Source organism: Mustelus asterias, unplaced genomic scaffold, assembly GCF_964213995.1.
Source record: "Mustelus asterias unplaced genomic scaffold, sMusAst1.hap1.1 HAP1_SCAFFOLD_1393, whole genome shotgun sequence".
Classification (NCBI taxonomy): Eukaryota; Metazoa; Chordata; class Chondrichthyes; order Carcharhiniformes; family Triakidae; genus Mustelus; species Mustelus asterias.
The window spans coordinates 53859-70216 of NW_027591338.1; the positions used below are offsets into that span (position 1 = coordinate 53859).

Consider the following 16358-nt stretch of genomic DNA (forward strand, 5'->3'; position numbering starts at 1 on the left):
AGCACCTGTGGAGAGAGAATAGAGCCACACTCAAAATGTTGGCTCGATTCTCTCTCTCCACAGTTGCTCTCAGACCTGCTGAGATTTTCCAGCATGGGGTGGCACGGTAGTACAGTGGTTAGCACTGCTGCTTCACAGCGCCAGGGACCCAGGTTTGATCCCTGGCTTGGGTCCACTGTCTGTGTGGAGTTTGCACGTTCTCCCTGTGTCTGCATGGGTTTCCCCCGGGTGCTCCGGTTTCCCCTCCCACACTCTGAAAGACGTGCTGATTAGGTGCATTGACCCAAACAGGTGCCAGAGTGTGGCCATGAGGGGAAATTTTGCAGTAACTTCATTGCAGTGTTAATGTAAGCCTTGTGACTAATAAATAAACTTTAACATCTTCTGGTTTTGTTTCAGATTCCAGCATCCGCAGCATTTTGCTGTTAGAAATATATCATGGACTTGGAGCGGGAGAGTTTACTTGAAGGATTATTGTCATATTTGTTGTCATTATTGTCATATTTACAAAAACAAGCCTTACCATGTCACAAAACACACACCCCCTCAATGGGTTATTTCCAAGTGAATGCCGGGGCATAACCCTGGATTATTGCATGTTATGATGTGGAGATTGTGTCTCTGTATGCCCTGTGTGTGAGCATTTCTCCACTCCACCTGATGAAGGGACAGCGCTCCGAAAGCGAGTGGCGTTTGCTACCAAATAAACCTGTTGGACTTTAACCTGGTGTTGTTAGACTCCTTACTGTTATTGCATGTTGACAGTACCTTGGTGGGGGGGGCTGATTGGGAAGAGCGGGATAAACGCCTCCTTGCCCCGCGAATCCTCCTCTCGCCGCGCTCGCGCCAGCTAACGGCCGGGCTCGCGCCACCAACCGCCCTGCCTTCGAAATCCCCTCCCACCTGATAGGGCGCCGAGACTCTGATTGACAGCCTGGCCCGCCACTCACAGAGCAAGCCTCCAAAATGGGGGCGGGCCTTCCCACCGCGGGGCCAATCAATCCTCTCCTCTCCAAGGCGGAAGGTCCGCTCAAGCGCCGCTGACAGCTGGGAGCTGTTGATGAAATACCAAGCCGCCGTTGAAGCGAAGATCCAGGAGGCCGAATGTGGGGGGTGGGGGGCTTTATTTGGAAATCATGCGTGTCTGATCAGTTCATTCACTACTCATACCATTTGGCCGGCGCGTTGTGGATTGAAGTTGTGGCGTGTTTGCGCTCGTATGTTTCTTGCGTGTGTGTAGGCGGGACGGTTTGATAAAATCGGGCGGCGTATTTGAATAGTTTTGTTGTTGTGAGATGTCGATCAAGAAAAACCTTAGCTTGATTGCATGTTCGTTCGTGACCGGCGTGTAAAGTGGCCTGAAAATGCCTGTCGGATACAATCGGGAGACAACAATGAGGAAAGCAGCCAAGGCCTCCAAGGTAAGAAGTGCTGAGAATCAATGCTGGTTAGAACTGCTTCTAAAATAGTGATTTGTAACGTTCTGGTTTATCATGCACGACTTTTGCCATTTAAATTACGCGTAATTATTGTGAATGGGAGGCTGAAAGCATTATCTGAATCGTATTGAAAATTTGCAAGCTGGCTTGTTGTTTCGTTCCCTTAAAAATATCCACTTAACAAGTGTCTCTAATGTGAGACTTTCGGACACTAGTTTCACGATTTGGACTGAGAAGCACTGTGCTTGCGATTCCACTTTTTCTCCCGACTGCCCTGTGCAACATTCATCTCTCAATCAACACACCGAGGGTGGCACAGTGGTTAGCACTGTTGCCTCACAGCGCCAGGTACCTGGGTTCGATTCCTGGCTTGGGTGACTGTGCAGAGTTCGTACGTTCTCCCTGTGTCTGTGGGTTTCCTTCGGGTTCTTTGGTTTCTTCCCACAGTCCTAAAGATGTGCTGGTTAGTTGCATTGGCATTGCATTGCATTCTCACTGAGTGTGGGGCTTTTCACAGTAATTAGATTTATTATTGTCACATATAGTATACTAATATTGTACTACTGTATACTATATAGTACAGTATAATACTATATACTATATAGTATATAGTATTGATTGTGGTGCGGAACCTGGCTATCAGTCTCTGCTCAGCAACTCTGCGCTGTTGTGTGTTGTGAAGGCCGCCTTGGAGAATGCTTACCCGAATATCAGAGGCCGAATGCCCGTGACCGCTGAAGTGCTCCCCAACAGGAAGAGAACAGTCTTGCCTGGTGATTGTTGAGCGGTGTTCATTCATCCTTTGTCGTAGCGTCTGCATGGTTTCCCCAATGTACCATGCGTCGGGACATCCTTCCCTGCAGCGTATCAGGTAGACAATGTTGGCCGAGTTGCAAGAGTATGTACCGTGTACCTGGTGGATGGTGTTCTCACGTGAGATGATGGCATCCGTGTCGATGATCTGGCACGTCTTGCAGAGGTTGCTGTGGCAGGGCTGTGCTGTCCTGGTCACTGTTCTCCTGAAGGCTGGGTAGTTTGCTGCGGACAATGGTCTGTTTGAGGTTGTGCGGTTGTTTGAAGGCAAGAAGTGGGGGTGTGGGGATGGCCTTGATGAGATGACTCCCACTCACCTGACAAAGGAGCAGCGCTCCAAAAGCTCGTGGCGTTTGCTACCAAATAAACATGTTGGACTTTAACCTGGTGTTGTTAGACTTCTTACTGTGTTTACCCCAGTCCAATGCCGGCATCTCCACATCATGACTACTATATAGTAAGAAGTTTAACAACACCAGGTTAAAGTCCAACAGGTATGTACCGTGCATACTCTTGCAACTCGGCCAACGTTGTCTACCTGATACGCTGCAAGAAAGGATGTCCCGAGGCATGGTACATTGGGGAAACTATGCAGACGCTGCGACAACGGATGAATGAACACCGCTCGACAATCACCAGGCAAGACTGTTCTCTTCCTGTTGGGGAGCACTTCAGCGGTCACGGGCATTCGGCCTCTGATATTCGGGTAAGCGTTCTCCAAGGCGGCCTTCGCGACACACGACGGCGCAGAGTCGCTGAGCAGAAACTGATAGCCAAGTTCCGCACACACGAGGACGGCCTCAACCGGGATATTGGGTTCATGGCACACTATTTGTAACCCCCACAGAGTTTCACTGGCTGTCTTGTCTGGAGACAATACACATCTTTTTAGCCTGTCTTGATGCTCTCTCCACTCACATTGTTTTGTTTCTTAAAGACTTGATTAGTTGTAAGTATTCGCATTCCAACCATTATTCATGTAAATTGAGTTTGTGTCTTTATATGCTCTGTTTGTGAACAGAATTCCCACTCACCTGAAGAAGGGGCTTGCAGCTCCGAAAGCTTGTGTGGCTTTTGCTACCAAATAAACCTGTTGGACTTTAACCTGGTGTTGTTAAACTTCTTACTGTGTTTACCCCAGTCCAATGCCGGCATCTCCACATCATGACTACTATATAGTATACAGTGTTGTTTCTTGCATGCTATACAGATAAAGCATACTGTTCATAGAGAAGGAAAGAAGAGAGTGCAGAATGTAAAAGAGTTAGAATGAAGTTTTAGAAGCATTGAATGAGAGTAAAAGATAAAATTAGAAGGTATGTTGGGCACAGCTTACAAGAAGTTGCTTCGCTCCGGTGCCATCTTGAGAATAATTCATTGCAGTTTTAATATAAGCCTATGTGTGACACCAATAAATAAACCCTATCTTCTATGTTTTTCTGGTTGCTCATCATGTTGCTGTGTGCAAATTGCTGTTCTGTTTGCCTATATAACAATATTAACCAAATTTTCAAAGTAATTTCTAACTGAAATGCTTTGATGTTGTGAAAATTAATTTTCTTCCTATCTAATAGCTTATGACTGATTGTATCCCCCCTCCTGACTCCCCAAAGCCTGTCCACCATCTACAAGACGTAAGTGTAATGGAATAATACTCTTCACTTGCTGGATGAGTGCAGCTCCAACAATACTCAAGAAGGTTGACACATCCAGGAAAAAGCAGCCCACTTGATTGGTTCTCTTTCCACAAACAGTCATTCCCTCCACCACCAGCAAACAATGACAGCTATGTGTATCATCTACAAGATGCACTGCAGGAATTCACCAAGGTCCCTTAGTTAGTACCTTCCAAACCCACACAATCTACCATCTAGGACAAGGGCAGCAGATAATTAGGAACACCACCACTTGGAAGTTCCCCTCCAAGTCGCTCACCATCCTGATGTGGAAGTATATCACCATTCCTTCACTGTCACTGGATCAAAATCCTGGCATTCCCTCCATCACAGTACTGTCTGTATCCTTACTCCTCGGGTACTGCAGAGGTTCAAGAAGGCAGCTTACACTACCAGAAACTAGGGTTGGACAATAAATGCTTGTGATGGCCACATAGTGCAAAAAATAATTTAAAAATTTGCAAGTTTCCTTGTGTATTGTGTGATTTTATTTTAGGTTATTCATTGTAGTCAAAAACAGGTATTTTCCAAATGTTTTTGAGATGAATTTTGAAATGAGCATGCAGTGTATGCACAATCCAATTAGGAGTAGGCTATTTGGCCCCTTTGAAACTGCTCTGCTATTTACTAATATCATGGCTGATCTAAATTGCCCCTTAGCATCAAGGGGACTAGCTAGGGTAAATGCATGGGTTTATGGGATAGGGCCTGGGTGAGATTGTGGTCGGCGCAGACTCAATGGGCCGAATGGCCTCCTTCTGCACTGTCTGATTCTATGATCTGATTGTGACCTCAACTCCACGTTCCTACATACCTGGTGACTTTTGACTGCCTTGTTAGTCAAGAATTTATCTACCTCCGCCTTTAAAAATATCCAATTACCCTGTCTCCTCACTTCCCCAGAGAATAGAGCTCCAAAACCCTCGAAAAAAAAAAAAATTCTCAACTCCATCTTAAATGGGTTTTTACTAATTCATTTGTGGGACATGGGCATCGCTGGCTGGCCAACATTTATTGCCCATCCCTAGTTGCCCTTGAGAAAGTGGTGGTGGTGAGCTGCCTTCTTGAATCGCTGCAGTCCATGTTCTGTGGGTTGACTCACAATGCCATTAGGGAGGGAATTCCAGGATTTTGACCCAGTGACTGCGAAGCAATGGTAATATATTTCCAAGTCAGGATGGTGAGTGGCTTGGAGGGGAACTTGCAGGTGGTGGTGTTCTCATTTATCTGCTGGGTGACTCCTTATTTTTAAACTGCAATCCTCTAGTTCTAGTGTCTCCCACAAGGGCATTCACTCTATCACATCCCCTCCAGATCTTGTGTGCTTCTTTTAAGTCAAATTGGCCTATTAATCTGAAGAAAATTGATCATTCCCCATTTAATATAACACTGTAAATTAATTTTGACCAGTGAAATTTGCCACTTGTTGCAAATCAGGTTAGTCCAATTGAGTAAAATACTTAGAAATAGCATTGCACAATTGAGTGGAGATTGCAAGCAGTTTGAGAACACAAGATTGTCAGAAATTCAAGACCTTTGCCTTAGAAGAAAAAGCACATTATTATGAAGTATTCTGAGAAGCCCGCTGGAAACTGGGGAGGAAATTGTTAACACATTTGATATCTTTCCCACCTAATGTCAAATTAGTCCGCTCAGGTGGTCCAAGAAGACCGGACCAACTAATATCAGGTCATTTGGCCTCATCTTGTCTGAAAAGAAATTCATAAAAGTTGGAACTATCCCTGTTTCTGCATCATAGATGACCACTTCAAAATAATCATGCAATCCAGTCCATTTCAAAATATGAGTCGTCAAGTGATTTTCCCACAGTGTTGACAATTGGATGTGTGAAATTCCTTAATTATTTATTCACTTACAAGATCACATCTTGTAAGCTGGTAACTAAATGAGAGTGAAAAAGTAGGTAGTATAAGAAATGCTTTTTATTGAACAAAATTTAGATTTGAACTTGTGCATCTTTTGTTTAGGTTGGTGAAGTGGTACAAATGTCACTAAGGCAAAAACCACCAATGAATTTAATAAGTGTTTTCCCCCAAGAGTTGGGCTCAAAAATACAGGTGGCACAACAAAACTAAATATGCATGCATAAGTATTAAAATACAAAATCTGATTTTATACAAGGTATGGTATGTCTAAAGTAGAAATCATCAAGCAAACTGGTGGACATTGTGCGAGTCTAGATAACTTTGGTAAGGATCACAAAGTCTCCGTAAAAGCAGGACAGAGTGGGGTTTTCTAAATATTGCGACTGGAAGTGAGAAGTTTTTCCCGCCCAGGAGCAGACCCATCTGGAGGTCCTCCAATCCCTTCACTTGTGAGCTGTGAGTAATGATGGAAAGTGTGGTGTAAAATGAAGGCCCATTTGAGTGCAGTAAGAACAGGTTATTTGGTATACAAGATAAATACAATCTTCCTCCTGTATTTTGGAGATCATGGACCATGCGGGCTGATGACCTTGCGTGTCTATCATGCAAACTGTGATCTTATTAAGAGACTTGAGTAACACTTTATGCCATTTTTCAAGGTTAACTAAAAAAGTGATTGATTTGGTAGCTTCTCTTCCTCATTATCTGGAGCCTGGTTTTTGAAGGGATGCCACGTTAAATGCCCCACTGGAATACAGTTACGTTATTTAATAACTTCACGCAAGAGGAGTGATGAAAAGACCTCTGCACCAGCTATGCAGTTAGTGTTATAAATAATAAACCATGCTTGTCAGGCCACAACAGATCAAACCAGTAATTTTCAGTCAACAAAGCAGCAGGAAGCAAATCTATGCAGCCCTTGCACGGAGAGGAAAAAGACAATCTAATGGAACTGGGACTAGTGTGGACTGTGGAGGAGGAGGAGGTATCTTCAGCCAACTAGGCAAATCTCCTGAATACCACAATTGTACTGTTGCAGAATCTTTGGCCAGGCTGTTCACTTGTCCTAGGAAAGGCTATATGGTGTTGCTTTCTATTCTTAATTCCTTAACATCTGTATAAACCTCCTTTGCTTTGGGCAACAGTGACAAACTGAGGTGGCATGGCAGCACAGTGGTTAGCACTGCTGCCTCACAGCGCTAGGGATCCGGGTTCAATTCCAGCCTTGGTGACTGTCTGTGTGGAGTTTGCACATTCTCCCCATGTCTGCATGGGTTTCCTCCGGATGCTCCGGCTTCCTCCCACAGACCAGAGATGTGCAGGTTAGATGGATTGGTCATGATAAATTGCCCCTTAGTGTCAGGGCGATTGGCAGGGGTAATGGGCATAGGACCTGGGGTGGGATTGTTGTCAGTGCAGGCTCAATGGGCCAAATAGCTCCTGCACTATCGTGATTCTATTCTATGAATAGAAGTCTCTTGGTCAATCCTTTTTTTTCTCCTCCTCTCCCTTCTGAAGCCTATTGCACCACAGCAGTTTGGATAATGAACAGAAACAAATTTGAGAAGCATCCACCATCTTTCTCTGTTTCTCTTTTTTGTTTTTCAATTTGCCTTTATTAGATAGAAAGACCAAACAACTCTTTGAATCTTTCGTCTTATGTTTGCTGTTACAATCCATTTTGCTTTAGAACTGGAGTCACAGATCTGGTGAAGAAGAAGGGATGCAGTTAGTGGTGTAGAATCAAAGGGAATAGAAATAGAACAAGTGAAGAAATAAAAGAAAAGATATGTCCAGAAGAGATGTGACTGGCAGTAAGATGAACAGCTGCCAAGTGGAAGACTTGTATTTGTATAGCGTTTTTTAATGACTTTGGCACATCCCAAAGCCCATAAGCTTTCTAGTCAATAAATACTTTTAAAGTATAGTCTCTGTTGCAATGTAGGAAACGTGACAGCTAATTTTGGTATAGCAAACTCCCAAAATGGAAATGTGATCATGACTAGATAATCTATTTTTTGTGATATTGATTGAAGTATTAATATTGGCCAGGACACGGGATAATTTCCCCACAAAATAGTGCCATGGAATTTTTTTACAGCCACCCAGGCAGGCAGATAGGAACTCCATTTAACGTCTCATCCGAAAGACATCACCTCTGCACTCATACTTCCAATCAAGCTCCATCTAAGCTTGAGGAATTTTTTTGATGGGACACTGTACAGCCTTCCAGACTCTCAACATTGAGCTCAACAATTTCTTAATTTCTGTCCCCATTTTATTTATTTTTTCTCCTTTGCAGTCTTCAATTTTAGCCTAATTTTTCCCTGGTGTGTGATTTTCAGCCCTTGCAGTGTTGGCCTGGATGCCATGCAATTCTGGCACAATTTCCTGCGACTGAAGGCGGTGGGACTCCTTCAAAGCCTTGCAGTTGCTGCAGTGTTGCTGACAACCACTCCTGCAATCCCCAGTTCTGCTGCAGCATCTCCAACAGCTTTGGGATAATGGATCCCAGCGGCCTGGCACCTGGCTAGGGCCATCTGTTTCCTCAACTCCGGCAGATCTCTGCATGCCCGAGCCCTTGGATGTTCCTGTCTCCATGTGATGTGCATCAATGGCTGTGTGGTGCTCATCAGAAAGTGTCCCAGAAGCCTTATCGCTAACTTGTCCCACCATGGTGACCAGATCTGCGCCGGTGGATGGTGCAGTTGATGCCTGTGCCAACTCGTGGGTGCTTCCCTCAGAGTTGTCGTCAGAGCCTTCCTCTGAGGTGTTGGCTGGAGTCTCTGCTTGGGTGGGGGTGCTCATTGGGGTTGTCTACTGCAAAACAAGACACATGGATAAGTGCAAGGGAGGGGAAAGTATCTGGACAGATTGCAATTTACTTGATATATCGATAATGTGTGCCAAATTGCTTGAAATGTCATGAGATCAATGATTGGTGTCACCCTTTTAAAGGATTGGCCCACATTCTAATATAGCTGGAAATTGTCCACCTATTTATGGGTTTTTGTTTCATGCATGGTCTAATTTTCTTGCTAGGCACTGTCTTCAGGAAGGTTAGTAGGCTCTTCTAAGCAATGGAATGGAAAAAAGAGGTAGGATCTCCATTGTTTCTGCTATATTTTTGAGTTATTAACTTTTTATATGTATACTGAAAACTTCAATTATGATAAATTTCATGTAAAATGTATTGACATTTGGGGAAAAATTACGGCAGCTGTTGATATTTATAATACTGAGACTTGAGCTAAGAATGTATTGACTGAATTATTTATTGTTCAAGAAATTATATCTAATAACTGCAGTTTGAATAATTGGTGCAATTTTGGGTGTCCTTTTAAGGCTGTTGATTATTTTCTGTGCCAAGCTTTCAGAAATAGAACACTGGCTGAGATTAGTATTGAGACTTGTATGCTTTTTCAAAATTGGAATTTATTTTTATTTTCATAATTGTGGAATTATGGAAGATTGAAAGCCATTTGTTTCTTGCTGTGTACAATTATATATTCTTCTTAAAAAGACATTTCTTAGCATTCATATTTGGTACGTTTCTTTTCATAAAAAAATTAAAGGCTGCATTCTGCTGAATTTGCATCATCCTAAATGTCACCCTTTTTTATACTTATTGCTTTTTCTGTCAATTAGCTGCAGGATAATACAGGTAACACAGATCGCTGTACAATTAACATGGAAAGCAAAGGTTTTATTGATTCCATTTTGTTACTTTTCTTGCTAGGATTGCAGGTGGAAAAGCTTCAATAAACTCTGTAGAGTCTGGTTACTCCCTGTATTCCACTGATTCTGAGGATCAGGTATAAGATACTGTGGTTGATTATTCTGGTTTTAATTCTACTATTGTAATGTTATTTTAACATGATGGCATTCAACTATAAATTTCAATTTTTTCCAAAGGTTACAAATATTCATAAAGGCCTTGATCGTTGCGCAGCATTATTGCAGGATATTTTGAAAAATGAGACCACAGGTAAATGTTATAATTTAGTTCCTCTTTACATGTTCAAAACATAGTGCTATATCATTTGGAAATATGTCAACATTGATTTTAATGTGTTATCTCATTTGTACGAAAAACTTAATAGTGGTATTATAAATGCTAGATCCATCAGCATCCGAGATGCCAAGTTAGCATTTTGGATAGAATTGAAAATGGATTTCTTATTGATGAAAAGTGCTGGGGTGATTGGGTTAAAGGTCATTTTTGACAGGTTATAATAATACATTAACGGACCAAAATAAGTAATAAAGGTAGGCAAAGCAGAACGTAAATGAAAGAAATCAGTAATAAAATGGAGAAGCAATGACATGATAAAATCACGAGTCGATCCAGGAACAAAGTACACTGTTGCTGAAATTTTAATTGGAATAAGAGCAAAACCCTAAAGGGAGAATTGAAGTGACAAACTGCAGGGAGATTCAGGTCATTCTTGTCTTTTTTTAAAAATGGGTTCCCTCTGATTTCCTGCACGTCAGTTAATTTTCCAACTGTGATCAGAAGTCTTAAGTAATACATTTTTTTTCAATCAGACAATGCAATGGCAACATTTGCACATATTATAAAATGTACTAAAGCTGCTTTATGCATACCACTGTTAGATCTGAAGGTTGCCCCTCTGAAATCGAGAAAGACAAATGTTACAAAAGCAAAAGGGACATCAAGCAAAGGAGAAAACACCAAAAAGGAAGTCAAGAAAAATGGTCCTGTTTCCTGTGCTACACAAGTGCAAAAAGAGACTGGTGAGTTATGAACAAAGAAATATAAATGTGAGACCCAAAAGAGAAAATGCTGGAAAATCTCAGCAGGTCTGGCAGCATCTGTAAGGAGAGAAAAGAGCTGACGTTTTGAGTCCAGACGACCCTTTCTTAAAGCTCAAAGGCCTTACAGATGCTGCCAGATCTGCTGATTTTCCAGCATTTTCTCTTTTGGTTTCAGATTCCAGCATCCGCAGTAACTTGCTTTTATTAATATAAATATGAGTGTGTGAGTGTGTATATGTGTAATTTAGAGGTGCTGTTTAGTTGTACAATGTTGGACATAACTAGAATTTTGTTGGTGGAAATGAATAATGTATATTTTATACACCAATCATTTATGAATGATCTGTTAAAGTCACCACCACTCAACCTTTTTGCCTCTGGGCTCTGTAATTGACATAGCCAACATTTCTTGCTCAACGCACAGATCACTGGGTTATTTGCCAGTGCTAACAACAATCATGGCAGCTTCACCTGTGAAAATGCCAGTCACAATGAATGGGTACTCTAATTTGAATCTTCGGCTGCTCTCCAGAAGTGCAAGGTGTCATCAGTTGCACCTGTAGCAATCTGCACACCTTAAGATCAACCAGGAGTATGTGTTAACCAAAAGGGCTTTTACTCCAATATACGGCTGGCACATAATCACCAATAAAGAGTTTTTTCAGCAGTATGCCATGATGCTTTCATCCTATGGTAATCTAAGCTTACCATCTTTGGATGTGAAAGCAGACTTTAGAGGTGAATTCTAAGAGATAAAGGATAATGCTCTTCAAACTTGGCTGCTGACACCCATGAGAAACTTGACCAATGAGGTCCACCATTGATCACCAGATGCATCATCAAGTGCAATTGGTATACTTGTGTTTCTGTTCAGGGGCCTGGACAGAACTAGAAGTGCCCATTAGTACTCGCCAGCAAGGGGGTCCAAAATGATTGTGACTTGCTGCAATCTATGCAACATTATGCAGCTGGATATCATTTTCAGACTAATTAAGGAGGAGTAGGATAACATTAGTGAGATAGGACTGGCAGCTAACATAGCTAAGATTCGCTTTATGTTCTTGTTCAGTAAACCAATGAAAAACAAATTAACACCCCTGTTAAAGAGGCACAGCTTCATTATTTCAACTAAGACAGTAACTTTAACAGAAACTTATTTAAGTTAAAATAACATTTCCCATGGTAATGATGCATTCCAGCCCTGCAGCAGCCACCGGTTGTGTAAGACCTTGAGTGTATTGGTGAACTCCCTTTCCAGGGACATCCTGGCGCTGACACAACCTGGAAAAAGAGGCAGACAGTTGGGTCAAATGACCCCCTCAACTGTCTACTGCCTGGACTTGATTATGGTCACCGTAGCCATGCCCAGAAGCAGGCTAATGAGGAGGTCTTCAGATCTACCTGCTCTCCTCAGCATTGTGTGATTAAAGATCAGGAGCGTGGGGCGAAGTGCAATCAAAATCTGAGGAGCAACCCAGTTAAATAATGAAAAAGGGACAGCAACCTCACATAACCTATATACATATAGAACATTGTTCAAGGCCGCAGAAATTACAGGTGGCCAGGGTGGCAGTTGTATGGAACTGCTGCATACAGCACTCTCCACACCAAATCTATATATCCACTAACATAAGCGAGCCCACCAACAATCAAATGCAGATTGTATCCTTCCCTTACCCCCAGCATTGGTCCTATGTCAATTTGTGACTTCCCATTCATCAAGCCAGAGCTGAAAAGCCAGAGGTAGAGCAACGATACCTCAATAGCTGTTATGAGTGCTGAGATGCAATTGCTAACAATCCTTTACAGCTCATGAGGGACTTGCTGGAAACTATTCCACCTACACCTGTGAAGGTGCAGACTCTGCCATTGGGAGAGGAGACAGCATATTGGGTATTGATTAGGACAGGGAGTAATTGGTGAGAAGTGTGCAAGTGTTTTGTTTGGAGCCCCCACTTTTATTTTCCCCTTTGCCATTGTTCCTCTCGTGGGCCAGCCACATTATTTCTCCACTGCTACAACTGTGCCAAAAAGCAAAAGTCATCCTGTTTAAGACACTAAACATGTTGGCCTTCAGTATTTGCATGGTCATGGCATGCAAGGACTCATTCGATCGCTGCAACTAATATTCTAAGAGATTGGGTCCTTCATTCAGGCAAAACAAATGCTCTGCAACATCAACCCACTTATGCTTGAGGCAGATTCCTCCATTCTCACACAATGGTGGACAGTGTGTCAAAAGCCTATTGGTGTGTTACAGATTTTCTGTTCCCGTTTGAACAGTTATTCTTTTCATTAGTTCCTGGGCTACAGCATCTTTGTGTAGCTGAGTAGAGCTTGGAGTGGCTGTAACCTCCAATATGGACCCTTTACTGCTGTTCCTGCCACCACTGTCTGCTCTTGTTCACTTGAGCTGCAAATTCTGAAAAGCAAATTATCTGAACTCACTAAGTGGGAGGCTCTAACCTAGTCCATAATAAGCATGAGCCTTGCGACTGCACCCTTCAGTGTTGCTCCTGCCCATTTGAAGACCATGTTAAAGAGGGAAGATATGAATTAGTGCTGGGAAGACAGGAACGTTGAAACTTGTCAATATGAAGTTGATTATAGGATTTTGTATTCCCAAATCACTTCTGATTTTGAGATTTTAAAATGATTACATGATTTCTAAAAGCAAATTTCAGATTCCTAATGTAGTTGGAACTATTTAATGTGAACAGATTATGTTGTAGCTTGTGCTAGAGTTCAAATCTTATTTATTTTCTGCTTAGTTTCAACACCAAAGTTCAAGGTGACCCCTGATGCAGCAGAAGTAGGCGTGAACAACACAGTTCATGTGTCAACGATGCCGCAGTTTACAATTCCATCAAGCCAGCATTCTCCTGTAATAAATCAGTGCCTCTCTGATCATATACAGACACAAATGGGTCTTCTGAATGGCCACGGTCCAGTTAGTGCCTCTAATGGGATACCTGTCCAATCTTATTATACAATTTTGGACTCTGGTAAGAATCTGTTTAATGACTTACAGTTATTTATTCTTACCTTGGAATGTTTAGGACCTTTTGCAGGTGTCCAAACATGTTTGATATAATAAAGTTTCCATCTGCCAATAAATAACACAACATTCTTTTATCTTATGAAACTAGACATTACTATAAACAAAATGTAATGTGTTTTCTTAGGATCCCAAACTGTTCCAACATTTAATTGTCGACTCCCTACCTCTACACCAGCTATGTCTCCAAAGAATGCTGACCACCCATTAGTAATACAAGGCGTGAGTATATAAATGGCTTGTTCTGTTATAGATATTTTATTCATAAGGTCTACAACAATTCACTGTTAAACTAGCAATCTCCCTGGACTAACCAGATCTGTACACTAATGTCACCTTTAGCTTTAAAAAGTCCAGTAATTTATCTATTAGGAAAATGGAATTATGTTTATTGCTATAAGCCTGTCCCATTAAAAATATTTTGTTTTCATCCTTTTCACTGCTGCCATCATTCACTTTCTTACTCGATACTTTCTTTTCCTTCTTTGACTTATTTTAGTTAAACACCTATTTTGCACCTATTCTTGGACTTCCCTCGTGATCCCAGTCTTTTTTACAATTAGACCTCTTCCTCATTCTTCCCACTGACTATTTTGATGATAAAATAACTAAATATTGGTTCCAAAGCCTATTATTATTGACCAATCGAGTAATTGGTTATTTGTTCTTCTAATTTTTAAAAATTCATTCCTATAATGGCATGCAATGGAAAGACTTTTATCAACCAATATGTAGCTTCCAAGAGGATATGGGTTAGATTCCTTGATAAATAGAAACCGCTGCAGGGATGCAACAGCTCTGGCCTAAACTGACCTGTCACTCACCACCTTGTAAGGCAATTCAGCTACACAAGAAACCTCCCTCTTTGATAAAGTCCCTTGCATAAAGACTGGATTTAGTTGCTGAGTAATAAGTCTAACACATGGCATTAGTCATCAAGGTAGATGGTGCATTGCAAGTTACCTCATATTGGTCCTACCACCAAACCCAATGTTTGTTGTACATCAGCTGAGGAGTTCATTATGCTGTTTGAAGGCCTTACTTGGAGGTTGACTCCAATGTTTGGTTCCTGTAATGATTGGTTTGCAGAGAAGCATGAATCTGCTGCTGAAGCTCTGCACCACCAACTGGTGGAACCACTGTTCAATGGTGCATATTATGATCACTTATTTTCTGACCACTATTGTTGCTCATCATGCAAATTGAGATCCTGCTAGCTGTCTACTTTGAAAGGCATTCCATTTGCACTTTTCATTTTTCTAATGAACAACGAGTGACTTTCCTTCTTGGAGGGGAGGCAAGCTGGGTCTTTGGGTTAAGTTGGCTCCAAAATAAGTAAGACCTAGTGGTAGAAGATTAGAATCTTCCACGAATAATTAATTAATTAATCCAATACCTGAGCAGGAATGTTCAGGATGCTGTAGAACTTGGCGGAATTCTTCCCGTTCTGTTTGTTATCTTTGTAAGCTTGTGCCCGAACAGGTAGTGATCCTAATTGTTAAAGTAGAAAGAAACTTGGCAGTGCTCTGTTAATAATCATGTGTGGCTTTTGTAGCTAAGTACACTGCAACACTATCCCTGTGAACACTGATGACCCTGAACTTGGCTGTTGCCAATTTGTAGCTAAACTTCAAGCACTTTTAACTTGGTTCAGCAATCACAAATGTACCTAGCAGTTTATTTGGTATGGAAGCTTTCACACATGTTAATAGCGACAATCTAAGATCATTTTGAAAGAAACTTTACATTATTTGTCCAGAAGTGGTAAATTATTATATTTTACAATTATTTTTAGTAGAAATTTATTTTTTTAAATGTTGGTAGAGCGCAATCTTTTTAAAAACATGAGTAAAGGTAAGTTCATTGAAAATGTGAACTGAAATGCCTCACAAAGTAGTTTGGCTGGAAGGGGTTAAATATAATTCGGTCCACAGGTCTTTGATTTCTTGGGGACCTTGTAGCTTCTGTATGGCACCACCCAGTGGCAAAACTTGAGTATCTCCATAACACAACTCCAGAGTTGAAATCTCATTGTGTCACTTGAAGGCAAATGCTTAATAACATTGCTGCAACATTTGAATTTGCTTGTTTTTAATGTAAACATGGAAAGGTTAGTGGTGAGGAGTTCGATCTGTCTATCACAATCTTTTTCCCGAGCACCCTGTTTTTCATATTGTTCACATCCTGTTTTCACTTTGTGCATGCCAAATGTTTTTCTTTCTATGACTCTACCTGGTAGATTATTTTGAATGTAGTTCTTATATTAGCTTGGAAAAGAACAAGCCTGGATTTTCAATGGGTGGTGCTGGTGTCTCCATCAGAAACCTCCTTCTAAATGTCAGGGACTGTCAGTGCTGTATGGGCAATGTGTGTCCAAGCAGAGGCCCAACGCTGTCCCAAAATGTGATCTCTACCCAAGTACTTTGGATGAACTGCTAGCACCAGTTGCACCTCCGCAGACAGGTCTCCTTTCAGGAAGGTTGATTTCTGGGCTCTTGCCTTGGAAGGAAGACAGTAGGTGCTTTGGTGTAGTTAATTGTGGTGATTGTGAGTGCTGTGGAGACGGGCGAGACTTCACATTAAAATTGTAAGTAACCAAAGTTACTTAATTAACTAAGGTTAAATTTAATTCCTTACAAGGAAACTAGTCACTGTTTTTATCATTATCTTGCCAAATGCTTATTCACATTAACTTTTCCATTATTTT

General features: G+C 41.6%; 1 protein-coding gene across 1 annotated transcript in view; it reads left to right on the top strand.

The window, feature by feature from the left end:
• Window positions 1–1039: 1039 nt before the first annotated feature.
• LOC144488232 (coiled-coil domain-containing protein 14-like) overlaps window positions 1040–16358 on the top strand; it is a gene marked incomplete at its 3' end in the record, with an annotated part of 30542 nt that continues 15223 nt past the window's right edge. Inside the window, exons 1-7 of the mRNA XM_078206266.1 lie at window positions 1040–1421; window positions 8857–8912; window positions 9554–9629; window positions 9730–9802; window positions 10432–10572; window positions 13365–13598; window positions 13779–13873. Coding sequence (XP_078062392.1) covers window positions 1365–1421; window positions 8857–8912; window positions 9554–9629; window positions 9730–9802; window positions 10432–10572; window positions 13365–13598; window positions 13779–13873 — 732 coding nt within the window. The remainder of the gene's footprint in view (window positions 1422–8856; window positions 8913–9553; window positions 9630–9729; window positions 9803–10431; window positions 10573–13364; window positions 13599–13778; window positions 13874–16358) is intronic.